Genomic DNA, 25949 nt, shown 5'->3' on the forward strand with positions numbered 1-25949 from the left:
CGTGCATTCCTGTTTTAAGTTTTTAAAAAGCTCCGTAAGGTTCCTATGGAGCCTTTCACAAAGCCGCATCTTCAAACAGCTTCCAATTTCAGTGGACACGGAGATCACTCACACGCCTCGGAGGAGACACGGGCTGGCAGAATGAAAAGCTTTTCTGTGCGAGCCTAGAACAGGGCCCTGCCCATATGGCATCTTTATCCTCATCTACCCAAAGGTCACATCCAAGCTGACCACAGTCACCTTGTCAGGACGTTGTCCACCACATTGTCTGCCCACAGTTGCCTCCCCCAGTACAGTACATGGCAGAGGGTTCCCCAGCCCTGGGCAGCACTGTGAGGGCTCTCAGCCGGGCAGGGCTGCAGGCCATACCTATGGAGGAGCCAGCAGTCCACTCCACAGTATGGCCCACATTTCCTGCTCTCTCTCAAGCAGCCAATGGCCCTTTGGCCTCTCCTGCTAGGGCCATTCAACTGGACGAGAGATGCTCACAGTGGGAGCTGAGGTCTGGGCTTTCTTCATGGACAAGAACTGAAATACACGGAGCGGATTCGCTACAGCAGCCTGCTTCTCTGTTTGAGCTCAGAATGCAGAGTATGGGATGTCCCCCTGTATAGGAGGCTGCATGGTTATCAAACTCAGGCTAATTGCTTATGGGTCCCAGGCCACACAAATGTGAGCTGCCAGCCCCAGGTACCAGTACTGGGTTGCCACCCTGGATGGGTCCCTTCCTTAGTCTGTTTCCTCTCAGAAGTCTGGGGCGATCAGCATGCATCCTTCACAGGATGTGGTAAGCCTTAGAGGGGAGGACAGAAATGTGGGAACCCCCTCTCCAGCTGTCTGTCAAGGTGACAATGGGGCCATGACCAGAGGAATGCCCACTGAATGGCAGGTACCCCGAGACAAGGCCACCCATGGTTTGCAGAGAAATTGTCTGGGAGGGGTAGAAGCCAGTGTGGGATGCTGGTCTCAGCTCACCAAGCCGAGCATGCTTAGCCTCAACGCGTCACTGTGCTTCCTGTATCTTCCTGTATGTCCGGCCTCCCTCAGCCCCTCCCTCTGCTCAGTGGGACGCACTGTGCTGTCACACGGACCCATTCATCCCACTGTCCAAGGCACACAAGGACTAGTTATCTCTCTGGAGTGCCAGCTCTGCCTGGGATAAACAGCTTGGAGCCCAATCCCACATGGCAGACAGAGAGAGGCCAACAGAAAGGCAGGGAGAGACCAGATAACACTGGACATGGCTCTGGCCCACCCAGAGCAAGTACAAGGCCTGGCGTGTGAGGCTATGGAAGGGCCTGTGGCAGCCAAGAAGGCGGGGAGCCCGCCCACCTGAGAGCCTGCTCCTGTCAGGAAGGGGATTGCATGGGTCGGGTGGATGGCCTATGGTGCTATTGCAATCAGCAAGTCACAGATAGCGGTCCCCCTGAGGATGATAACATCAGGTCAGGTGCCGGTGGCGGGCACACCACATCGTTGAACCCTCTGGGTCACGAGAGGTATCACAGGTGGTGGCACAGGGGACCTGAGTAGGAGCACATCTACACACTAGGGATGGGTCAATCTAAAGTGGCCTTCCTTCTTTCTCCCCTCAGGGTCTTTGGCCACATCAGCTTCCGCTCTGACTGGGAGCTAGTCAAGGTGGACTTCCGGCCCTCCTTCCCCCGGCAGTGTGGCGAGAATGACTATAGCTCCTGGGACCTCACTGACCTCCAGGTGGGTCTGGCAACCTGCAGACCCAAGGCCCTTTCCTCCTCCATGGAATCCCATAGATGTCAACCTCTGGGCATCTTCCCTCCCAGGGATTTTCTGGGCCACCCTTGCACCTGTGGCTGCTTGATCTATGGCTCTTCGTGACCCTAGGGCCTGCAGAGAGTGAGCCCCACCCTCAGCAAGGAGGTCTCCATGACAGGATTCGGGACTTTTCTGTTTGCGGGGGAAATGGGCAAAGACTATCTGCCCTGAGGGCCTGGGAGCATCCTGTGTCATAATCCAGTGTCTAGCCTTCATATTTGGGTTAAGCAGAACATGAGATTCCCACCCACCCACCCACCGCCACCTCAGCTCCTGGTAGTACAAGGGAGGCTGACACTTCAGTGGGTACCTGGGAGATGTGAGCAGGCTGCTTGTGAGCCACTAAATCAAGTGGGGGATGGTCCGGCTAGCGACTCAATGACCCTCTGCAGAAATTTGATTTACAAGAAAGTACTCAGATGGGCCCAGAGAGGGTTCCAGAACCCGATTCACCGTGGCTACACAGAGTTCCCACCAGTCCTTCCCCATCGCTACAAGGGGCCCTGTTACTGGGATCGGGGCTGTGCCATTTTGAGCACAGCCTGAGAATCTACTGTGTGTCCACATGAGCCCTCCAGGCATGGCTCATCCCCACATGGTCACACACCTGGCCCGTGTAGGCCCAGCTCTTCTGTGACTACCAAGGGCCCGGTCATAGGGCTTAAGATGAGGGAAGCTGGGCCAGTTGCCTGACATGTCAAGTTCTTTTGGACCTCAGTTTCCCTGTTTGTGAAAGGAGGTAAATGCCCCACCCCAGCTGCCACCAGGGCAGGAGCAACAAGGTAAGCTGGTGGTAGCTGTCACCATCCTCTGGGGATTGCTCATCCTGGTGTTCTTGCTACAGGGTGATCACTGCATCATGGGCCAGCAGAGAAGTTACCGGAAAAGGAAGTCCACATCCTGGTGTGTCAAGGGGAGGAGCTTCACGTCGGCACTCACGTCACGTGTGTGCAAGTGCCGGGACTCTGACTTCCTCTGGTGGGCACTGCCCCTCCCTCCCGGCTGCTCTGGCATCTTTACTTCAGGATGACCTTGTCCCTAGAACCAGGGTGGAGGCCACATCGTCCTTCAAGGCCTAGTCACAGACGCACACGTCCACCTCTACCTTAGAGCATCATGGGAGCAAGATACACTCACCTAGTCCCTCTCCTCCCTCGAGGGACATAATCCACTCAGAGGCCCACTGTCCTATGGCAATGTAGTTCACAAAGCCTCCGCCCCCAGCCTGCCTCACCCTTTCTACCATGCACCCCATACTCAGGTCTCCATGCCCTTTCCAAGGCCGCTGACCCTGGCTGTACAGCCACTGACCCTGGCTGCCCTCTACCTCCCTGCATCCCTTGAGACACTCACTTCCCCCAGAAAGTCCTCCAGGCTCCGCTTCATTTTTATCCTCCTTGCTCTGGAATGGAGGTAGTATGTTCCATCTGCTTTCCTCCGGGACAAACCTGGGGATCCACCCACGCCCCCACAGACGGACACATCTAGACCTGTGGTGTAAGTTTCCCCACCCCGGCGGTCACCCCTAATCTCACCTTTTAACCCAGCTTTCCCTTCCCAGTGACTATGGGTTTGAACGCTCACCTTCTTCCGAGTCCACGGCCAACAAGTGCTCCGCTAACTTCTGGTTCAACCCCTTGTCCCCTCCTGAAGACTGTGTCCTGGGCCAGACCTACACCAGCAGCCTTGGGTGAGTACACCAACCCCACTCCTGTGGGACTGGGACCCCAGAGCAGCCTCATCCTTCTCTGGCCCTTTCACACCTGTACTGTGATGGCACCAGGGATGTTCCTGAAGCCTGGGGGACTCCACTTACACCAAACTTCCGGTCGGAAGCCTTGATAGATCACTCTCCCAGCCCCCACCCCCAGGTTTTCCTCTGCTGTAGCTGAAATCTCAGCCACTGGCATATTCACCTGCTAGGCCTAAGCCCATGGCACACACAGTGAGTGTTCCTACAGTCTGCTATAGTGGCCATAAACTCTGCGGGGTGGGGAAGTGGCAGGCAGACCCTTCTCCCTCCCTGGGGCAGGGTGAATAAATGGTTTATAAAGCAGCAACTTCATGTAGAAATACCAAGTACATAATATCTGTGAGCCTTCAGCTTCCATGGGGTCCACATGCTACATGTGATGGGCCCATTTCCTCATCCTTTGTGAGGGATTCCTTATTACTTACCCTGGAGAGCTGGAAGAAACAGAGACAGGACCAGGAACTGAATGCTTTAGTCTTGGCTATATATAGCCTGACATCTATCATCCATCCACTCACCTATCCAACCCCATCCATCCATCCTTCCATCCATCCTTCCATCCTTCCATCCATCCATCCACCCACCCACCCACTTCTATCTCCTATCCATATATTCCTTCCATATATTCATCCACCCATCTACCCAACCATAAATCATCTATCCACCGACTCATCCATCCATCACTCATCCTTATACCCATCTACTTCATCTATCCCCTATTCATCTAGCCATCTATTTATTCCATCAATCTACTCATTTATCCACCCATCCACCTATCTACTCACCCACATATCCACCCACCCTCCCTCCCATCCATCTACCCAGTCTTCTGCCCCACAAATACCCATCTTTCTAAACTCGTGTACTCTTGATACAGATCCTAGCTGACACTTCAGATAAGGGTTGCTGCTTGCCAAGCCCTGGTGGGGTTGCCAAAGAGGCCATTGTGCCACTGTTGGATGAGTGGGTGGGTAGATGGGTAGTGGATGGGTGGAGCCATCCCAAGAAGAGCAACATGTTTGCTTGTGGCCACCCAGGAAGCCAAGGCTGAGCACCTCTCAGCCACTCAGTCCTCCATAGTTCTCAGCAAGACATTGGATTTAGACTATCTCCTTCTATCACCCCTTAGCAAAAAAAAAAAAAAAAAGTTATTATTACTGTGGGCGACATGATCAGGCCATGGATGCTTCAGCTCTCCAAAGCAGATGGGCACAGCCAGCCTCTCCATCCTCATCCTCAGTGCTCTCAGCCCTAAGGTAGACAGAAGCAGCCATGGGGAGCAGGCAGTAAATAGGGCTGTAGAGGCTGGAGCCGTGAGTTGCCTGCCTCAGGAGAGGAAACCATCCTTACCCATGGAACCACTGTTCATCTTGGACCTGACCCTTCCCTCATCCTCCCAGGTACCGGAAGGTGGTGTCCAATGTGTGCGAAGGTGGTGTGGACCTGCAGCAGAGCCCGGTACAGTTACAGTGCCCCCTCACAGCACCCCGGGGCCTCCAGGTGAGCATCCGCGGAGAAGCAGTGGCGGTGCGGCCTAGAGAAGATGTGCTTTTTGTGGTGCGGCAGGAACAGGTGAGCATCCACCCTGGACTGTTACTGGAGGGGAGTTCCAGCCAGGCATACAAGGGTGAGGCTCGGGACTGTTTGGAGCATGGCCACAGAGGCCGGCCTGCCCCCGAGGCTGGGAGCCACAGGACCAAAGTCGGCCTCTTGACTCTGAGCATCTTTTGAGATGAAATAGATACAAGAGCAAGTGTGTTAGACATTTAGCAGGAAATGGACTCCACATTACACATGTATATACATGTGAGTGTCTGGATGTCTATCCGTGCATTTGTGTGTGATCTTGTGCTTATCAAACACTGACACAAAATCAATTCCTCCCCATAGGTGGCACTAAACTTCCTTCATTGATTTCTCTCTTCTAATGCCGAGGGTGGAACCCAGGGCCTTGTACAAACTAGAGAAGCACTCTTCTACTGAGCCACACCCCCGGCCCAGCACCAAGGCAATTTTAAATCTCTAATTATATTGATTTAGTTGATCTGGAATCCCAACAAAAGCATAAAGTTTTTTTAATGACTTGTAATCACACATCCAGCGATAATGCCTTCTGTGTGTATATAGGGATAGATATAAATACAAGTTTATATATATGCACACACAAATATATATTTTTTCTCCGCCCAGTCTCCCACTCATTCTATTTTTACTTCAGAACAAGTGTTACATTTTCTTCTGATTTTAAAAATAATATATGCTCATTGTAGTATATTTAGGAAATACATTTATAATTTAAAAAAAAAAAAAACACTACAGACATAAATATCACCCAAAATTCTGTTCTGTTCCCTGAGGGAACTGTTAACTTTTCTGTTTCCTTCTGGTTCACAAGACACATCCCCGTGTCTCTGCTTATAGAAGCAGCTAATGATCCCTGCAAGGAATTTAAAAATGACTATTAGAAAGACATGAACATTCAGAAAACTTTAGAGGCCAAGGGAGGACCCCCTTTCTCCCTGGGGTTCTGGGCAGTCTCCACTCACAGAGGCAGAGGGAGGGCTCCCTTTCTCCCTGGAGTTCGGGGCAGTCTCCACTCACAGAGGCAGGGGGAGGGCTCTCTTTCTCCCCCAGGACTCTGGGCAGTCTCCTCTCACAGATCAGCAGGAGTCCAGATCTTCAGCTAACAGATGTGAAGGCTAATACAGGTAAATCCATGATCATGCAAGCTATACTCAGACAACCTTTAAAAGGTGTCTGGTTTTAGGTGTCTGAGATCTGGTCTCCTGAAAACAGGAAAACTGAGGCTGTGGAGGATTCAAACTGGCCACACTGAGCACCTGTATATTAGGCACTGAGACAGCAGCTTCCTGTTAGAAATGCAATCTTACACTGTGCACTCTATCAGCTTACATTATTAAATGAAGAAACTGAGGCATGAACAGTGATGTCATTATCTCAGAGCTACATAGTGAAAAGAGGCAGAGATGGCGCCGTGTCCTCTAGAGGCCTCTGGACTCCAAGCAGACAATGGCCAAGTCTGTGGTCCCCATGCCCAAGCTATACAATACAACTCCGATACACACGCACTCATATACAACACCTCCTGCCCAGGTCCTCTCACTGATTGAGACAGCCCTAAGGTTCATTTGAACCATCAGGCAGCCCCGAGGCAGGGCTAGGTATCTCTGTTGGTAGCAGTGTGTTTGGATGCAGAAGGACAGAGCCCCTGGTCAGCCTGGGGTCCTCTGGACGCTCCAACAGACCCAGCTGAGGCTTCTCAAAGTCCTAGCCAGATATCCTGGAAATATGGTGATCTGCTGCCCCCTAGAGCATAAAACTGAAAACTACAGCACATCTGCAAGCAGAAGCCTCAGCTGGGTCAGAAGGACTAGAGGACAGAGCATCTTCTGAATACTTGCTGGGGTGCTTGTCAGGTTTAGGAGTGGCAGAGTTGAGGGGAGCAATGCAAACATGTCTTGAAATAGGGGATCCTGGGGCAACCCAGTCCTGGGAGGAAAGGGGATAGAAGCATGGAACTGAGGGTGGGTATATGCACACTTACACTGTGACACAAACTCCCTTACATGCTCATAGACACTTACAGGCACAGTGTGCACTCCTCTACCACACACACACCTACTCTTACATATCACTGGGCTTGAAAGCAGGGCTGGGTATGGAGGGGCCTGAATTTTCTAAGTAAGAATTCACAGCAATGGGGGATGGAGGCTAGGAACAGATCCATAGACACCTGCCTGCTCTTGACAGGTGCAGACCAGACTGGGAGAGGTGGTGTCTCTCCATCCAGCAGCAGCACCTCCCCCCAGACCTCAGACATGAACCCAAAATAGATCACACACCTGCAGAAAAAGTGGGAAAGTATAAAATAAGACTCATATTGAAGTCAGCCCAGAAACACAGGCTGAGAGTCCTCGGCCTGGATGGGGCTGCAGACTATCAAAATTTCCTCAAGGGCCTGCCCTGAGGAGATTTCTCTCAGAGTTCTAGGGAAGACACTATGAACAGTGGGGGTAATTTGGGGGAATGAATCTAGGTACACCGAGCTCTTCCATCCATTCACTTCATCCCTCTGAGATAAAATTCTGTCTCCACAGCTTCAGTTCTGTTCTCATGCTTAGCTCCTCTCTGTCTGTCCCTTTTCCTCCTGTCCCATCCTAGTTCTAATGAAGCTTTTTTCCTCATCCTCATCTTCATCTCTCCCAATCCTGGTTCCTTCCTGCTCCTCTCCCAGAACCGGTCTACCGCCTTGCAAGCAGTAACTCTCACAATACAGTGCAAGGCTTCCAAGGTCCCCACAAAAGCAGTGATAGCCAGCTCCATTGGTAACCCAAAAGGGGAGTGAATAGAGGCAGTGGGGCCAGATAGGCCTGGAATAAGTCAGAAAGGGAATTTATGTGCTCAAAATATATTCTTATAAGTGGTTAGGTGAAATGTTACGAGTTTATCATAAATGTGCTCAAACTACAATCTTACAGGTGGTTAGGTAAAAGAGTCTATAAGTCACTAAAATGTAACTGCCTCTCTATTTCTATGTCATGTATACTGGCAGGGCTGGGTATCTCTGCTCAGAGCTAGGAAACCTGCCTCATGGCTTCACTGCACCTAGTATGCAAAAAGAGACCTTTTGTTCTGAGTCAATTGCTCTGGAATGCCATTTGGGCTCTAACAGAAAGGAGGGTCCGAGCTTCATTTGCATAAGAAAGAAAGCTATGCACCTAAGTTCCCCTGTCTAGGGGAACTAGTTCCTCCTAGGCCTAGGAGACAGGCCATGTCTCCAAAAGGCTGTTTACCTTAATTTAGGAGACTCAGTGGTTGGTCTGAAATGCTTTGTCCTGTCTGTGGTTGGCTTTGGATGCTAGAGAAGTATATCAGATAAAATGCACTGTTAGGAGTTCTTGGAGAAGGTATGAGAGTGCACAGGAAATTCATAGCAGGAAACAGCTGATGTATTAAAAGCCGAATAACACCAAATACTCCTTGAGATTTGGGTTCCTCTGGAAGAATGCCTTGATTCTTCCAAGCATAGCTTTATCACATTCAGCTGAATTCTTACTACGTATTCCTCGGCTCATAGCACCAGGCCACACAATGAAACCTTGAGGTGTCAGCGCCATCTAGATCTGGAACCAGTAAAACTGTCAAGAAGATAAAAGTAGCTACAGACAGGAGGGAGTTTCTTGGCACAGCCCAGTGGGTACCAGAGCAGTACTATACAAAGAACTCCATCAACAGATGAACCAGCCAGTTTGAAAACGAGCAAGAAACAGGATGAGACTGAGGACATAGCAGGCTGCTTGGGTGGCAAGTACATGGGAAGATGTACATGAACGTGCATGCTGGGAAGGATGGGAACCTCAAAACCACGAGCAGACACCCACTTCTTGAATGCTACCCAGGACTTGCCCCCTCATAGGAATGAATTGAGTGTGGACATTCCCCTTGATCCTCACCCAACCCTGCCAGGAGAGCAATGGACAGAGAACCCACCTCCAGAGCCTAGATCCCTGAAAGCCTCAGTCTTGCAACCTAAAAAATGGGCACATGAAGCACCATATGTGCTGGGTTCTAGGAATGTCCTCAACAAAGCCTCAGCCAGCTTCTGGGCATTCTGGAAGCCTTTGACTCATGGCTGTACTTTCCAGTGTCTGCCTCTTTGTCCAAACAGCCCTTTCCTGGTGCCCAAGTCACCACTGTTTCCTCTTCAAGGATCCTGCCCATGGGTTTCTTGTACTCTGTGACCCATTGTGACCTCCTTTTAATGACTTGCATCTGAAGATTTATTTTAAATATCCATTTCAGAGGGTCCCAACAGAAGTGGATTTGGGGTGACTATCCAACCCAGTGTAGTGTATTCATGGAGAAAGTTAATGAACATCATTTACATATAAATGTCCTTGGCTTTTGAGGTCTGGAGGCTGTGAGCTAGGAAGACTGTTGATGGCTAAAGTGGGGTGACCAGGGGAGGGGAGAAGGCAAAGAAAGAGGGAGAGAGACAGGCAGACAGGGGAGGGGAACTTAAATGTGGACACAGGAACTCCATCTTGCCATGAACTTGAGAGTCAGGGTCAGCCAGCAGCTTGCATAGGGAGTTCAGTGCAACTTGGGGACAAAGTCACAGGAACCGCTCCCTGCCTGCTCCACACAACTGAGTCTCATTCCTGGGACAGTGCTGGGTGGGATGAGAAACAGGGAGCCACCTCGTCACAGGAAGTGTTTTGTTTGCTGTGGTTCCCTGAAGAGACCTCGTGGTAGTTATCAAAGCCTTCTCCATTTTCATGTGAGACTCCCAATTTCCCTCCTAGCCCTGAGGCCTGGCTCAGGCTCAGGCTTCCCCCTGGTACCCATACAGCCTTCAAACTGCCTTCCTAAAATCACCCATGGGTGTTCTATTCTAATGGAGAGTCCAGTCTTGTCCCATGCGCTGTCTCCCAGCTCAGCCTGCTTCAGGCTGAAGCCTTGAAAGCAGAGCCAGCCCCATAGGCTCTGTGGCCCCATAGAACCCACATCTGAAGGAAGAAGGGAGAGAAGGAGTGGGCATCTAGTGATGGACGGCCATCTTGAGAGTCACTCCTAAGTGACCCTGCGCTATTTCCTTACAGGGTGATGTCCTGACCACTAAGTATCAGGTGGATCTTGGCGATGGCTTCAAGGCCATGTATGTGAACCTCACTCTGACCGGTGAGCCCATCCGGCACCACTACGAGAATCCTGGCATCTACCGTGTGTCTGTCAGGGCTGAGAACATGGCAGGCCATGATGAGGCTGTGCTCTTTGTCCAGGTCAACTGTAAGTCCACTGTTCCTTTGAGGCTGTGTGTCTCCTGTGAAATGGAGAGCTGGGGCTTTGGGGGAAGCACAGGGAGTCTTGTGGGGTTGCTACAGGTCCTCAGAACAGTGAGGCCATGGACAGAAAGGCAGGTGGGCTGGGCTTAGACCTGCTCCCAATATTATTCACAAAAAGTAATGGTGAGGATGGTAATAGTGGTGGTCATGGTAACACAAGTGATGGTAATGATGTTAGTAAAGGTGGTGGTGATAGTGTTGATGATAGAGGTGATGATGGATGTGATGGTGGTGGTGTGGAGGTGATGGTGGTGGTGATGGAGGTGATGATGGAAGTAGTGATGGAGGTGATAATGGAGGTGATGCCTTAGGTAGTGATGATGATGACATTGATGGTGATAATGATAGTGGTGATGACAATGATGGTGGTCTTGGCAATAATGGTGGTGATGATGGCGATGGTATTGACTGATGGTGATAGTTTTAATGATAATGACAGTGATAGCGATGGTAATATTGGTGATAATGGTGATGATGTTGGTGATGGTGATGTATAGCTGTGTTGATGATGGTTATAGCAGTGTGGCCATGATGGTGGTAGTAATTGTGGTGTTGATAAGGGTGGTGGTGATAATGATGACGATGGTGTTGATGATGGTGATGCTGTGATAATGGCAATGAGTGTGGTGATGAAAATGATGATGGCAGTGATAACGGTGGTGATTGCATCAGTTGTTTTTGCATGACTGTGACTGTAATGCCTGACAGAAGCACCTTAGGGAAATTTAATTTGTTTCACAGTGTCATAGGGCTTCTGTCCATCACAGCAGGGAAGGCTTGGTATCATTCACAGCCAGAGCAGCATGTAGGACCCAGGGGCTCCTCACATCACAGTGGTTCAGAAAGCAGGAGTGAGTGACTGGGCTATAACCTCCAGAGGTCTACTCCTGCCAACTAGACCCGTCTCCTAAAGTTTCCACAGCCTCCCTAAAGAGAGTCTCTAGATGGGAAATGCAAACTAAAAACCTGACCCTAAGGAAGATATTTTAAATTTAAACCATAATAGTCTACCTCTGGCTCCCAGAAGCTCCCGGTATGCATCTCTAATGCAAATAGCATTCAGTGCAACTTCATGGGGCACCATGGTTTCCACAGTTCCAGCATGTTCAAAAGTCAGCTCAGAGACTCCATTCATGCTCAGAGAAATCTCTTAGAAGCCCTTGTAAAAGGCAGTTCTGCACTTCCTGTCTACAGTAAACATTCCCCCTGAAAAACAGAAGAAAAGGGAACCGCAAGAGAAGATTTGATCAAAACCAGACTGAAGCACACACAGCAAGGAAATGCTGGGTCCCATAGCTCTGTGGAGCACCTGGAGCCCGGGGTGGCATTGTGGGCGTGGGCAGCTGCGCCTGTGCCCTTCCCATTTTGGCATGCTCTCTCTCACACACAGGCTCCCTTTATTGCCTTCAGGTTTCCTCTACAGAGGCCCCATGTTCCTATATCCCATGCTGGGGTTTCCAATGAATCTTAAGCCTCACCCTCAGAACTTTATGAATTACCCTGTCAGGGTCTCCCTGCGGGGGATTCCACCCTACTATGCACACGTTGCCTAGCTTAACAAACTTTCCTTTAAAATCTGAGCACAAGCATTTACGACCCTGTAGTAATGCAGAGGGCAGTGATGTGCCTGAAAATCGGGTACCACTTTTCCAAATTCTTTTCCCAAAGCAATAGCAAATTCCACCCCCCCAGCCCCCCAAAAAATAGCTTAAACCTGCACGGTCAGATTTAGGGAAAGCAACAAACCCCACGTACCTGCTACGGGTCCCTTAGCTTCTCTGTGACCACAATACCTGACGGGAAGAATTTGAGGGAGGAACAGTGTTCTTTGTCTCAGAATTTCAGAGGGTCCAAGCCATCATGGTTGGGAAGCATAGTGGAGTGGTGTGGAAGTATGTGACAGCCGGAGGCTGCTCATGCCATGGTGGAACAGGGAGCAGAGACTGGGGTTTCCATTAGAGAGCAAACAAGCAGCACCATCAGCTGGGGGGCAAACACTGGAAACAGGAACCAGCAGAGAGCTCAGATTCAAACCTTGACATGGATGGTGATGCTGGGGATGGTAGTGGTGATGGGGAGGGTGAGTAGTGATGACTGTGATAGGTGGTGGTGAGTGGTGATAGTGATGGATGATGATAATGACGGATGTGGGATGCTGATGCTGATGGATTGTCGTGAGTGGTGGTATTGGTATGAGTAGTGGTGATGGTGATGATGGTGGTGGTAGATGGTGATGGCTGTGGTGGTGGTACTCATGGTGTTGATGGTAGTAATGTGGTGGTGGTGATGGAGATCATGGCGCTGATGGCAGTGATGTGATGGTGGCGATGGTACCGATGAATCTGATGGGGACAAGGACTAGAAAGTAGCCGTTGAAAGGTTCTGTGCCTCACTGTCCCCTAACCCCGAACTTCTGGGGACTCTTCAGCCCCTCTGCAGGCCCTCTACCTCGAGGTAGTCCCTGTCATTGGCGTCAACCAGGAGGTGAACCTCACGGCCGTGCTGCTGCCCCTGAACCCCAACCTCACTGTCTTCTACTGGTGGATCGGCCACAGCCTGCAGGTGCACCCTACACCCTTCTCAGCCCTCCCTCCCACAGATTGCCATCTGGTGTGCCAAGTGGGGCAAGGTGCTGCTGTTGGTCCCTGGCATGAGGGCGCAGTGTGAGACCATTGTGGGGACTGGTCCTGGCCTTCCCTCACTCAATACCCACCCTGAGCATCTGCTCGTGGCGGGGGTGAGGGGGATGGGGTGGGGTGTGGTGGGGGGTGGGATGGGGGGTGGCGGGGGGGGGGGGGTCCCCTCTGAAAAGCCCCTGAATAGTCCCGTGAAAGACATGAAACAGAGTAGCTGGCTGGCAGTTCGGGTATGACATGTGTCACAGGAGGAGCAGTCAGGAAGGCTTCACTGGGAGGGGTAGAGCTTGGCCTCACTCAGAGGGTCGTGTTGTAAACTGTGAGGCAGGGGGAGCACAGGCAGTTCTTGAGCAGGAGACACAAGGAGGCAGCAAAGCATTTGATGAGGGGGCAAGGATGTCCATCTTGCAGACCTATGGAGGGGCACCCTTCCCTCACTCTGGATGCAGTCGCCCCACACCTCCCCAGAAGCCCTGAAACGGGAGGTTCAGAGAAGGGGGGGGGGCTTCAAGTACAAGGTCATGCCTCTTGGGATGGGAGGCTTGTAGAAGGACCAGGGCTTTTGGTCTGAGGCTCTGTGTAGCCTTGCCTCCTGAATATCCCCAGCTCCATACTCAACTCCCACAGCCTCTGCTTCGATAAGGCATGGCTTGACCTGTAACCCGGGTGATGTCACCTCCCATCTATGATGAGACTATCTGCCTCCTGCCACAGGGCAGGGCCTGAGCTCCTGCTGGGGTATGACTGTGGGTGGGCAGTGAACTAAACTGGAATGGAACACAGAATCTGGCCTGTGCTGCCTACAAACCAGCTAGAAAGTTCTGTAGGGGGACCACAGGCAGCCTGTAGAAGGATGTGCCATGCTATGGAGTCAGGGCATGTTCCTGGTCCAGCTTAGAACTAGGGTGTGCTAGGGTCCCCCACATCTCCCAGACACTACCAATGCAGAAACCTCCAGCAGCCCGCTTGCTGATGGAAGCCAGCACCAGCATGGTCCCCGTGTGGTCCTGACAGTAGACCATGGCCCTCCATCCTGCCAGACTGGCCTGACCCTGCTTGTCTCCACAGCCTCTGCTCTCCCTGGACAATTCGGTGACGACGCGGTTTACGGAGGCTGGGGAAGTGCGTGTGACAGTGCAGGCCGCCTGCGGGAACTCGGTGCTGCAGGACTCCAGGGTCATCCGTGTGCTGGGTGAGTCATTCCCCCACTCCCTACACAGGCCAGCGTGGGTGTACAGCCGCGGAGGGCCTGTCCTCTCCTGCCTGGCCCTAGGTTGTAGAGGTGTCCAGGAGGATTTGGGCTCTGTGACTGGCTATGTGGCCTTATTGAAGTGTCCCAGACTCTCTGACCTCAGTTTCTCCCCTCTATAAAATGAGTAGTGTGTTTTTGGAGACCTGTGAATCTGTTGCTCAATGATTTAACAAGAACGGATGAGCTCCCATGGGCCTCTCCACTTGCCGTTCTGAGGACGGTCCTTAAGAGGACCTGGGGATGGTGCTCACTGATCTGTGCTCCCCGAGGATGTCACACCCTCCGAAAAAATACTGTGTCTGGAGGAGGAGAGGTCCCCCCAATGCATAGTACCTCTTCAGCACACCTGAAGCTCATTCGGCTCAGGCCCTCTGCCATGGACCACAGCCTTCAGTCATTAGCAGCCTGCAGGCTGAGGGAGGAGGCTGCCCTGGGCTGCTCCTCCCTTCACTGTGGGTCAGGGATGGCCCGCGCCATAGGATGTTGGGTCACAGTTTACAAAACACTGTCCCCTGAGCCCTCTGCCCAGCATAGCTCTTTCCCACCCCATAAGAGAGAAAGGAGAAGGAAGCCAGTGGAGTGACAGTATGGTGCTAGGGTTCCTGTGACCCTAGAACAGAGCTGTGGGCCCTGAGAAAGGAAATGATGTGAGTGGAAAGATGGGCACTCTCATCTTATGGGGCTGTTGATCTGATGGGGGGTGTGGCCAGTGAAGTCCATGGGTCCTTGAGGAAGTAGATGATGTCATAGGGTATGTATTCCTGTGACTTGGAGAGTAGATCTCATGAAGCAGCTACATGCAGTGCCGCGCCCCCCCCCCCCCGGGTGATAGCCACTGTCAGCCTCAGTACATGCCAGGCACTGGGGACTGAAGAAAAGGAAGGCTCTTATCTCCCAAACACAGAACCAGGTCCATGGGTATAGAGGTGAGGCTGTCTGGACCATTTGGCATCGCCACCTTGTGCAGGGTCCCAGCTACACCCCAGACCTCACAGGTTCCCCTCTGTCTCTTCCAGCTCAGTTCCAGGTGGTGCCTCTGCAGTTCTCCAGGGACCTGGACACCTTTAACCCCAACACTCCTGAGTGGAGGGAGGACGTGGGGCTGGTGGTCACCCGGCTTCTCTCCAAGGTGCCCGGTGGCTTGAGATTCAATTCTATCATGAGCCATGGTGTGGTTTGTGGGCTGAGAAATGAGGATGGAACAAGGCTGGGGTTGCTTGGGAAGCAGTGGGTTGATGCCCCAGGTCGGATCATCGATGGGAGGGAGGGACAGGACTGCATTGTCATACACTGCCAGAACACTCTAAGTTCCTCTCCTCCAGAGAGGCGGAGCTCTTAAAGCCACCGCCAGTTCCCACCTGTGGTTTTTATTTTATTTTTTTTCTATACCGGACTCCTTAGACATAGGAAGAAACATGGGTGAGCACGTCTCTCAGGCAGCTCATGACAAAGACAGTGCATTGGAGTGGACAGTGGGATACCTAAGCCTCTAGGCCCCCAGAAAGAGAAAGGCTAGCTAAGACTACCACAGGCAGAAACCCACCCTGACCACACGTCCTTCATCCTGTGAATAATGCTGGTGAAACTGTTCTGGGTAATGAAGAATGTGCAGGGGCTTAGCTCAGAGAATATGGAGTGGGACTCCCACGAGGCAGAGGGCTCCCCGGGAGCTAAACTGGGTGAGCTAGGGGCTGTACAGGTATATGGCTAGGGCTGGGGAGCAGGAAAGGGCAGACATCACGAGTCAACAGGGCACACTAGACTGTGCCAGGCTCAGGGTGGGGGAATGCTTCCAAGGGCAGACCTGAGCAGGCGGGGCAGCATTAGGACCACGGCGGGAACCTGCAAGGGGCTGAGAGGCAGGTGTGTGGAGCAGGACAGGTGGCCAGGACGTACCTAGGCTCCAGGAAGGGAGAGCAGATGTTGCTGGAAATTTAGCTTGTGGCCAAAGATGAGGATCAGAAGAAGATCCGAATATCCCGCCTGTCCCCACAGGAGACCAGCATCCCTGAGGAGCTGCTGGTAACCGTGGTAAAGCCAGGACTTCCCACCATAGCCGATCTGTATGTGCTCCTGCCCCCTCCCAGGCCCACGAGGAAGAGGAGCCTCACAAGTGACAAGGTATGGCCACGGCCACCTGCATGGAGCCCAGGTCCTCCCTGCATGGCAGGGCTGGATGGCTGAGGGTGTCGGTGGGATCATTCCTGACAACCACATCTCTGTGGGACATCAATTAAAGGTTTACTTCTTCCCGTAATGCTGTCTGACCTGGGGTCCCACTAATCCAAGACTAGTGAGATAGGTAGCTTCTGGGGGAGGAGGCTAGGCCAGCTTGTGGGAGTGGTTTCTACTCTCCCACATTGTCATCTGGAGCTGTCATGTGATCTCGGACTTCACTGCCAGGAGTACCGGGACACATGGGTGAGCACTGTGAGAGACCCTGGGCCTCAAGCTAGAGGGCAAACCAGAAATCATCTCAGCAATCCTAGTATATCCTCCATGAAATGCCTTGATGGGGGCACCTTGGGGACTGTCATCAGAGAGGCCCCCAGAGGCTGAGTAACCTTTGGGCCAACTGGCTCCATTCTGAAGGTGAAGACAAGTTCACAGGGACTGTGGTAGCCAGCCAGGCACTCAGGAGGTCGTGGGCTGACCACCCCCTGGTGTCGGTGTGCAGGAGTATGTTCAGTATGAACTCATAATGAGTGTTCAGGGAATGGACAGAGGCAGAGCCTTCTCTCCTCTGAAGACAGGAAGTCTGTGTCTGTTACAGCTTCCGGCTCTGCCCAGTGGATTTAGCTGAGGTCAGAGTCCCAGAGACATAGCCACGTGGAAATGAGTGTCATTGGGCATAGTTGGGTTTCCATGCTGGGTCCTAGACAGTGACTGACAGGTGGCCTAGGCGAGCTCTGATGTGTGTGCTGTGAGCCTCTCCTGTTGGCCATGTTACAGGGATCCTGAGCAGGGCATGGTGTTCCCCTTAGAATTCCCTAATCCAGCAGCTCCTTCTGACTCCCCTCTTAGGTGGGGTGTCCTGCCCTGTCTCCTCTTTATGGTCTTCCACTTCCTGGAAGCCTCACTGACCATACCAGGGTGGGAACTTGTAGAGCACTCCAAGTCTTCCACCCCCACACACTGAAACCTGTGTCTTCCGTCTGTTCTGTGTGTTGGTGGCGGGGCTACCCGCACCATCAGTGGTTCCTAGTGAACCCAGCTGGTGGGCTCTCATGCCATCCCCCGATGAGAACACAGAGGCATCAGGCAGCATCCCTTCCCAGCCCCGGGGGACTCTCCAGCACTCCAGGCCCCAGGACTCTCCCATCTCCCTTTGCTTACAGAGACTGGCCGCTGTGCAGCAGGCACTGAACTCTCATAGGATCAGCTTCATCCTCCGAGGAGGGCTCCGCATCCTGGTGGACCTGAGGGACACAGATGCAGGTGACAGACCTGTCTTGGGTCTTCTCTGGGGCTGGATGGACACGAGCCCAAGCCAGTGGGTGCTGAGAGTGACTGTAGGACTCATCTGAGCCTTTATCTAGCTGCCAGTGACCCTTCTGGCTGGGGTATCTCTGCCTAGCCGAACCATCTCCCATTCAGCCAGCCCTGAGCCCCGCCATCTTGGCATGGCCTATATGGATGCAGCCATCAAGACCATCAGGGACATGCCAATTCACTCAAAACAAGTGCAGAGGAAGGGTGTGGCTCCCCTCTGCAGGAAACCCAGACAAAGTAGGCCCTACTTACAGTAGGACTCTGGCAAGAAGAAAGGCCAATCCTCCAAGGCCACATAGCATGTTCTTTATCCTCCATAACCTGCTGTCCACTCAGCGACCTGGGCAAGGCCTGCTGGACAACATGAAGTAGGCTCATCCAGGCCAGGGCTGGGGACAACCGGGCCTCAGTTTCTCCTCTTGCTGCTCTCCTGGTAGGTCCTCAGAGGCCAAGTGGCAGTGGTGGCTACTGGGCTGTGGTGGTCCTCTTTGTCATCGGGCTCTTTGCGGTGGGAGCGTTCATCCTCTACAAGTTCAAAAGGTAAGGCCTCCTGGCAGCCTTGACATGTGGCAAGCCGCTCACGGCCCCAGAGGTGGTGGCTTCCACAGGCCACGGAGGAAGGTGGTGTGAGTCCTTCCCTGTGCTGGTGACCAGGAGACTCCCAGTCTCTCTTCTTCTCAGCCTTGTCCTCTCCACAGGCTCAGGGTATCTTTTCTTTCATCCATTCTCCTACAGAGGGGAGGGGGTACACTGTTTGCCCTACATATGAGGATGCAAGGTCCTAGGAGGCACAGTACCAAGTCCAAAGCTGGTGGGGCAGGATTGGCCTGCTTTACCTCTGCCTCCTGGCTTTCCACACCTCATCTACGACTGCCACATGGGCTTCCAGTGACCTAAGGGCACGAGAACCTCTGGGGGGGGGGGATGCTGGAGACCATGCGTCTCCTATACAGGCCTTTAAAACCCTCTCCCCTCTATGGGCTATCCTCACAGTGACCATGGGATAGCTCCTGGGATGTTGGGAGGCAGCTATGTCCCTCATCTTCTATGTCAGTGTGCTGGGTGAGGCTGACTGCTGGCAGAGCTCAGAGTCCTCTCCATAGGCTGCACTCGGAGGCAGCTCTGGGGTGGTGAGCATGAGAAGGTACAAGCCCACTCTACAGACACAAGTACAAGGAGGGTGGTGATAAGCAGCGTGGTGCTGCGTGGAGGCAGGCGGCCATCAATCAAACCTCCTTGTGAAAGCCACCTGGATTCAGGGCCCCACGCCTGTCTTGCGGGGACACCCTTGGAACACTCTGTTATAGGCCAATGTGACAATACCCTGGTCACCTTTGCCCTCTAGCACCCTTCATGTTGCAGGGCCAGGACCTAAGTGGCAGGCAGCCCTTCAGGTGGCTGACTGCTGAGGACACCTCAGAGACCCGGCCAGATGCTGTCCTGCCTCAGGCCTGCCTCAGCCATGTACAGCCTGCAGTCTCATTGCTTATAAAAGGGGACACAAAGGGGGAGGCTGAGGGTTCGGAGGAAGGAAAAGAAGCCAGCTGGGCGGAAGTCCTGCCTTGCATGGCTCCAGCATGGTAGTATATGAGCCCTTGGTGGAGGAGCAAGTGGTCTGGGTGTGATGCCCGTAGCCAAGCAGAGGGATGCTTCTGGATGTCTGAGTGGGTGGATGTCAATGTGAGTGCGGGGTGCTCCTCTAGACTTGGTCCCATCTTGAATGGGACATGCAGGGCTGTGGGTGGTCAGTCAGAGGGCAGCATGCTTGCCTGTGCTGGATGAGGCCGGTAGCAGGAACAGAATTCTGGTCCCTGTGGGTGACTGCCAGCCCCGCCCTCCAGACTTCCCAGGCGCCCAGTGGAGCCTGTACAGACTGACCCCAGAGTGCTTCATATGGACAGGACACTGCCTGCCACATGCCGAGATGGGGAGGGGCCGGATGTGTCCAGAGTGAGGCTGGTCCAGCGTCCTCAGGGTCAAGGCCATCTTTCTGAACCAGCTCAAGCTTTGAGGTCGGAGGGGAGGGATATGTTGCCATAGAAACAGAGAGCTCAGGCAGGGGCCAAATGCCCCTTCCTACAAGCTCCAGGCCACCCCAGGGGGAAAAGACAGAGCAGGGCAGAGGAATTCTGAGCAGTCGGTAGAGGGAAACCACAGAATGCCCCCCTGCCCCCCTCCCCGTTCATCTATCCTTTTATCCACCTGGGCTTTCTGTGTAGGTCATGTCAGCCGGGGGGGGGGGGTGGGGGGGGTGGGGGGGGGGATGGGGGCTGGCTGTGTTCTGACCGACACTGTCCTCAGCATTGGAATGCTAGGTCACAAGCCACTCAATGTTCCCAAGTCTCACAGCCACCAAAAGTCTGTTTCTCCCTGTCACTCAGCCCCTTGCGGGGCTGACAGGACTGCCACTGGTTACTCAGGAGTCTATGATGACAGGTAGGGCTACCTCCAACATCTAAGTCCATCACTTGGCTGTCCCTTCCTGAAAGCGACATGTCTGTCCCATACACCCTCTGGGCATAGCTAGTTACTCTTTCCTCCTCAAGGGACTGAATGCGACTATCTCCACAAGCTCTCGCCACCACCACTCCCGAGGCCTCAGTCTCCCTGTCTCTGAATGGGCCTATGACCTTTCTTGGTTTGGCTGGAGTAAGCGGGGTTATTCTCAGCACAGTGGGTCACGCCTGTGGCTCTGGGACCCGGTCCTAGGGGAGCAGAGTGTGCTCCGTCACCCTCTCTGCTTCCTCCGGGGCCTGGACTAGGAAGGAAATGGACAGTGGAGAAGCAGGAAGCCTGGATGGACAGAGTTCAACAAGTGCCCCTCAGGACTGGGTCAGCACTGTGTATGTGTGTGAGACTGTGTTTATGCACCTGTGTGCGTGTGCGTGTGCGTGTGCGTGTGCGTGTGTGCGTGTGTGCGTGTGTGCTGTGTGTGTGTGTGTATTACCGTCCTGGCTGCCAGCACTAGGAGACAAAGAGGATGTGTTTCAACAGTTACAGCATGCCTGGATAAAGACTAGGTAGGTGCCGATGTGTGGCTAGCCATGGGCAGCAGAGCGCTGAGTGGAGAGAGCATACTGGAGGGCGGGATCCCTGGGGTAACAGTCTGTGTCACGCTGTCTACACCATGTCCCCACAAAGGGACTTGGGGCCAAGGGCTCATTCAAAGCTGAGTTGTATCTCTGACCAGCAGGAAACGGCCAGGCAGGACGGTGTATGCCCAGATGCACAATGAGAAGGAACAGGAGATGACGAGTCCCGTGAGCCACAGTGAGGACGCCCAGAGCACCATGCAGGGTAAGAGTTGGGGCGTGGTGACCCTGCCTGCTCCCACTACAAAGGGGTCCATCATAGCCCAGGCAACACGGGCCAGGCCAGCCTTGCTAGAGAGTGTCCTGGCACAGGAAAGATAGAGCCCCGGGGCTATCCAGGATGAAGTCAGAGGCTATCGGAGGGCACTGTTCCTGGCAATGAGGGGTCAGCTTGAACAGCCCTCATGGAGGTGGGGAGCTCCCCCACAGAAGCCTGAGAGCGCCCCCACCCCATCCTCTCTCACACTCCCGTTAGCTGTTCACTGAAAATGCAGAGTTCAAAAGCGTGGTATGTGTGGACCCTCAGGACGGTGCTTCACTGTCGACACGGGATTTTCACCAAGGTGACTTCATTCCTGTCATGCCCACAGGAGAGGACTGGGTCTGCCACCTTGGCTGTATGGCCCCTCCCCACCTCTGATAATACTCTCAAGTCATTTTCTCCATTCTGTGGCTCCTGAGCTGGAACTGTGTCCAGGCCTAACCAGAGCCCCACTGCCCTGAGTCTCTGTCCCACATAGGCCCTACCTACGCCCCCTTGGTGTTGGTAGGCACCACTGTCTACTCTCCCTTAGTGGCTGTGAGCCTTCTGCTGGGGTATCTAGGCAGAGCGTGGCACACAGCAAGGCTTTGTCAGAGTTAGCTGTCACTTACAGGCATCCACCTTAAAGACTGCATGTGTCCCAGTCTGTTGTTTCTCAGAGCCATGATGGCCCTCACCTTGAAAATTAGTGACCCAGCAAGGTCTTCAGTTACCCAAGGTGACCGTCAGTGGCTGATCTTGGATCCTACGTCCTCCAGGCCTTCTGAGTGCTAGGGGCAGCTTCCCCACCCCTTCCAGCCACTTCCCACATCTGCCAGCCCAGGAGTATTGGTCAGAGGACAGATTTACAGCCTCTGAGACCGTCACACCACCAGTGGCTTACTGAGCATGCAGGAGGTTCCAGACCTCAGAACTTCTGGTCACTGTCTGACCCTGGGAGCGGCTGGTTGCTGCAGTGTTTGCAGATGGGTAACTGGAACTCAGCCTTTGAATCACTCGTGTGACAGGAGAGAGCTGGAGGGATATAGCCTTGTGCATAGCCTTATGCTTAGCCTTGTACTTGCAGCCAAGCACTGCCCAGATAGCCAGACCCTGCTTTCATGCAAGGACATCATAGCCTGTGCTAGGAGGGTGTGAGGTCTCAGACAGCAGTCCACTATCCTACAGCTACATGCTGCATGTAAGTTCCTAGTGATAGCACCAGGACACTGTTAATGGGGACCTGGGCATGAACGAGGCACTGCTTATGGCAGTCCCTCTCCGTGGTACCCTGGCAACTGATGTCACAGATTAATGGGGCCAGTGAGATGGAGGCCCTGATGGAGAGTCGCACAAATAGTTAGGTACGGCCAGGGATCTGGGCCCCAACAGCCTGGGTAGCACTAACACCTCCTGCTCCCATCAGCACCATTGGCTTTGCGCACACAGCAAGACAGGGAGACAGGCGCTATGGAGAACATCCCCTGGTCTCGTAATGCAGCCCACACAAGGACGTCTATTAACCTGTCTTTGTCGATCACTGTGTTCCCTCTCTCCCCCTGTGGCCCCCATCTCCCTCCCTGCCTCCCGGTCCATACCTCATACCGCAGTGTTTTTTTGCCAAGAGGGGGCAGAGTCTCAGCCCTTCCTGCGCCCCCTGCTGCCGATGCCAGGGGTAGCCCCCACGCAGGTCAGTGGGTGCCTCGCCGCATACTTCTCTGGACCACTGCATGTGGTGACACCTGGCACTTCCCTCCTGTCACCACCTAGGACACTGGAGACCCCACCTCCCCACACCCTGCACCGGGCACAGGGAACGTCACGGCACCCACTGCATGTTGGCCCCATGTGCTGCTGAGGGTCACTTGTATTCCTGTGTGGTCTGTTTCCCACCAGCCTCACTAATGGGCTGCATCTTTCTGTTCCCTAGGCAACCACTCGGGTGTGGTCCTGAGCATCAACTCCCGTGAGATGCATGGTTACCTGGTGGGCTGATGGCACCAGCTGGCCAGGACATTCTCTTCCTGCCACCTCCATAGAGGGTGCAGGACCGCAGTGAAGCTGGAATGACGCCCCCCCTGAGACCCGTGGAAAGGCCATCTCCTCTAGCTGTCCCCACTCAGAGGACAGACACCTCTCCCCGTCGTCAGCCCCAGCAGGCCCAGGGGATCCTGGGGCAGCCGACTCATGACCCACCTGGACACAGGCCTGTGGTACCACACAAAGTCCCCACTCACCCTTGATACCGTCGCACCACAGTCCTTAGATCTGAACACGCTGCCCTGGCTGCTCCGACTTGTAAATGCAGCTCAGGCCTGGCTTCTCCTGCCTGGAGCTGAACCAGCCCATTCCCGGGGTGAGCCCACAGCCACCCCCAACACCAGACTTGTAGACCTGCTCAGCCCTGGCCCCACAGTCTCTGACCCTGCAGAGGAGCCCAGAGCCAGGAAGTGTATGGGCCAGGCCTACTCAGCACCTCCCTCCAGGTGGCCACCCTCTCCCGACTGCAGTGTAAATACCTGCCTAGGTAGAGCTATTTGAGTTTGGGGGGCTCTTTCTTTTAGCTTTCTGTTTCCAAGGCCAGGCAATAGAAGCCATCTAAGTTCTATCAGAATCCCGCTCTCAGAACCCCTTTTTCAGGATGCCCAGGGCTGGGTTTAGAGGGGCAAAGATCCTCTGGTTTTCCCTCAGGGCAATGGGGTGGGTGGGAAGGGGGGGACAAGAAAGGAAGGGACCCTTACGTGCAGCTCCTGCTCATCCAATAGGAGGCGCCCTTCCACTGCCTCTAGGTTGATGACTCCGGCTTCCGGCCAGGTCTGGGCTCTAGAAGAGTCCGCAGGCCCCAGAAAGGCACACGAGCTGCATACGTCAATCAGGCTTTGATGCCTTATGGTTTGAGAGATCCATGTAGAGCCAACCAGAAGAGGTGTGGGAGAGCAGTGTCTCCTGGTAGAATGAAGTAGAGGACCCAGCGACTGGGGGCCTTTTCGGGGTCACAGACAGGAAGCAGCAGAGGCGGCCCCAGGGTCAGCTCTCTGCTCCTCCCACGCAGGGTACCCGAGTCAGGGGCCCAGCACAGGTCCATGCTGTGAGCTGGCACAATTCACCTTTTGCCTTGAAACTGAAGTCAGTACCCCCTTCCCCTCCCTCCCTCCCTCCCTTTTCCCTCCTCCCAACTCCAGACTCTTGCTGCCTCACCAGAGGCCAGGCTGGCCTGGAGCAAGGCCCAGGTGCCTCAACCCCCTCCTCGGCTGCTGCTCGGCACACCCACCTGTTCTCCCTGGGGAAGAGAGGTGGCCTGTGTAAGAGGAGATGTATCTAGGGGAGATACTCCCACAGGACAGCTCCGGAACTCAGTCTGTTAGGGGACGGGCTGGTGTCCAAATGTTCATGTCATACACAGAACAGCCTAGATCAAGGCAGCTGTGGGGGCGCAAAGCTGGTCTGGGGGAATGTCCCAACTGTACCCCAGCATCTCTCACTTTCTGCCACTCTCTGGGGCTTGGGGTCCCTCCAGAGGTGACTGTAGGGTGTCCTCCTTGTGAGGGGCTACAAACAGGAACCTAGTACCAGTGAAGGACGTGACACTTGAAGATCTCTACCCCACGTACCTTCTCGCTGTCTCGAAAGAAGCATAAGCGGAGACCTTTCCCCCATACATGTCCCCACGTCCCTGTTCCCTAGTGCTACACAGAAGGAGATTCTCAGGCACCCCATAGCCCCCACCAGATCCAAGGTCAGCACAGAATCCCTGGACGCAGCCCTCCACGTTAGCTCACCGGCGCCTGGAGTACCAACTGTAGGTCTTTGCCTTCTGTGAGCACTCAAGGACACCTGGGTGGGTTTTTTCCCTAGCTACTTGGAATCCATGTTACTGTTTCTATTAGGAACATTTGGAGTGTGTAGACCCAAGAGCCTCCCCGGTTCTCATCTCCGTAACTGCAGACCGCTCTGCAGGCACAGGGTTTCCCTGCTTATCAGCTGAGGTGCCATGCATTGTACAGCCAGGGGCAAAAGCACCCACAGGCAGCCCAGATGCTACCAGCTCAGGGGCTTATGCCACTCTCCACTGGGCCCTGGGCATACCTGGCATGTGGGCATAGCAGAGGTGATGAATTCTTTGTTTTTCCTTTCTAAAAAAAAAAAACAACAACAACCAATAAATCATTTGTGATGCTTTTAAAAAAGATGAAATCAACAGGGTCTGTGTCTGCCTTAGTGTGAAGATCTGCTTTATGCTTTACATATACACATGCTGCACACCACACACACACCACCTCGTTACACACATATCACATACATACCACCCCACATGCCACAGCACAACACAACACACACCAAACAAACACGGTCCAAGTCTACCTTAGAATGAAGGCATGCTTAGTGCCTATCTCTACATCACACCACACCATACACATACCTTACCACATACCGTGAGCCAGGGATGATGATGGTCTGGGGGATTTCTGAGTTCATTCCCTGGCACAGACAAAGAACTGGACACCTGGGGAGGACAGAAGAGCACGCTGTGGAGAGAGGGAATGTATTCTCTTAGGAGGGGAAAGACCCGAAGCTGGAAGTCCCTAAACAGACACTGACTTGGGTATTTTATAGGTCCCCTTTCTCTACTGGTCCTGTTCAGAAACCTGCTTCTTATGCCTTCTCACTGTTTGCTCTTGCAATGACTTCTGGGAGCAAGACGCTGCCATCACAGAAAGCCTGCTTTTGATTTACTAGTTTACCTAAGTCACTCTAACTCTCTCATCCCCCACCTCCCAGAGATGCACACCAAGTGTTGTCATGTGATGGGGAGGGACAAGGAC

At 53.5% G+C, this 25949-nt stretch overlaps 1 protein-coding gene across 5 annotated transcripts in view; it reads left to right on the forward strand.

The window, feature by feature from the left end:
- Sorcs2 (sortilin related VPS10 domain containing receptor 2) overlaps window positions 1-25307 on the forward strand; it is a 385723-nt gene extending 360416 nt beyond the window's left edge. For 3 of the 5 annotated variants that reach the window (XM_016004035.3, XM_076545710.1, XM_076545712.1), the window contains exons 15-27: window positions 1596-1716; window positions 2639-2772; window positions 3356-3484; window positions 4948-5119; window positions 10171-10357; window positions 12842-12975; window positions 14118-14241; window positions 15318-15430; window positions 16297-16422; window positions 17640-17739; window positions 18231-18333; window positions 20984-21090; window positions 23057-25307. In XM_016004035.3, the coding sequence (XP_015859521.1) occupies window positions 1596-1716; window positions 2639-2772; window positions 3356-3484; window positions 4948-5119; window positions 10171-10357; window positions 12842-12975; window positions 14118-14241; window positions 15318-15430; window positions 16297-16422; window positions 17640-17739; window positions 18231-18333; window positions 20984-21090; window positions 23057-23121 (1615 nt within the window). In that variant the 3' untranslated portion in view covers window positions 23122-25307. The remainder of the gene's footprint in view (window positions 1-1595; window positions 1717-2638; window positions 2773-3355; window positions 3485-4947; window positions 5120-10170; window positions 10358-12841; window positions 12976-14117; window positions 14242-15317; window positions 15431-16296; window positions 16423-17639; window positions 17740-18230; window positions 18334-20983; window positions 21091-23056) is intronic. The other 2 variants (XM_006985589.4, XM_076545711.1) reach the window with 1 other exon arrangement.
- Window positions 25308-25949: the final 642 nt, after the last annotated feature.

Source organism: Peromyscus maniculatus, chromosome 10, assembly GCF_049852395.1.
Source record: "Peromyscus maniculatus bairdii isolate BWxNUB_F1_BW_parent chromosome 10, HU_Pman_BW_mat_3.1, whole genome shotgun sequence".
In the NCBI taxonomy this organism is placed as follows: Eukaryota; Metazoa; Chordata; class Mammalia; order Rodentia; family Cricetidae; genus Peromyscus; species Peromyscus maniculatus.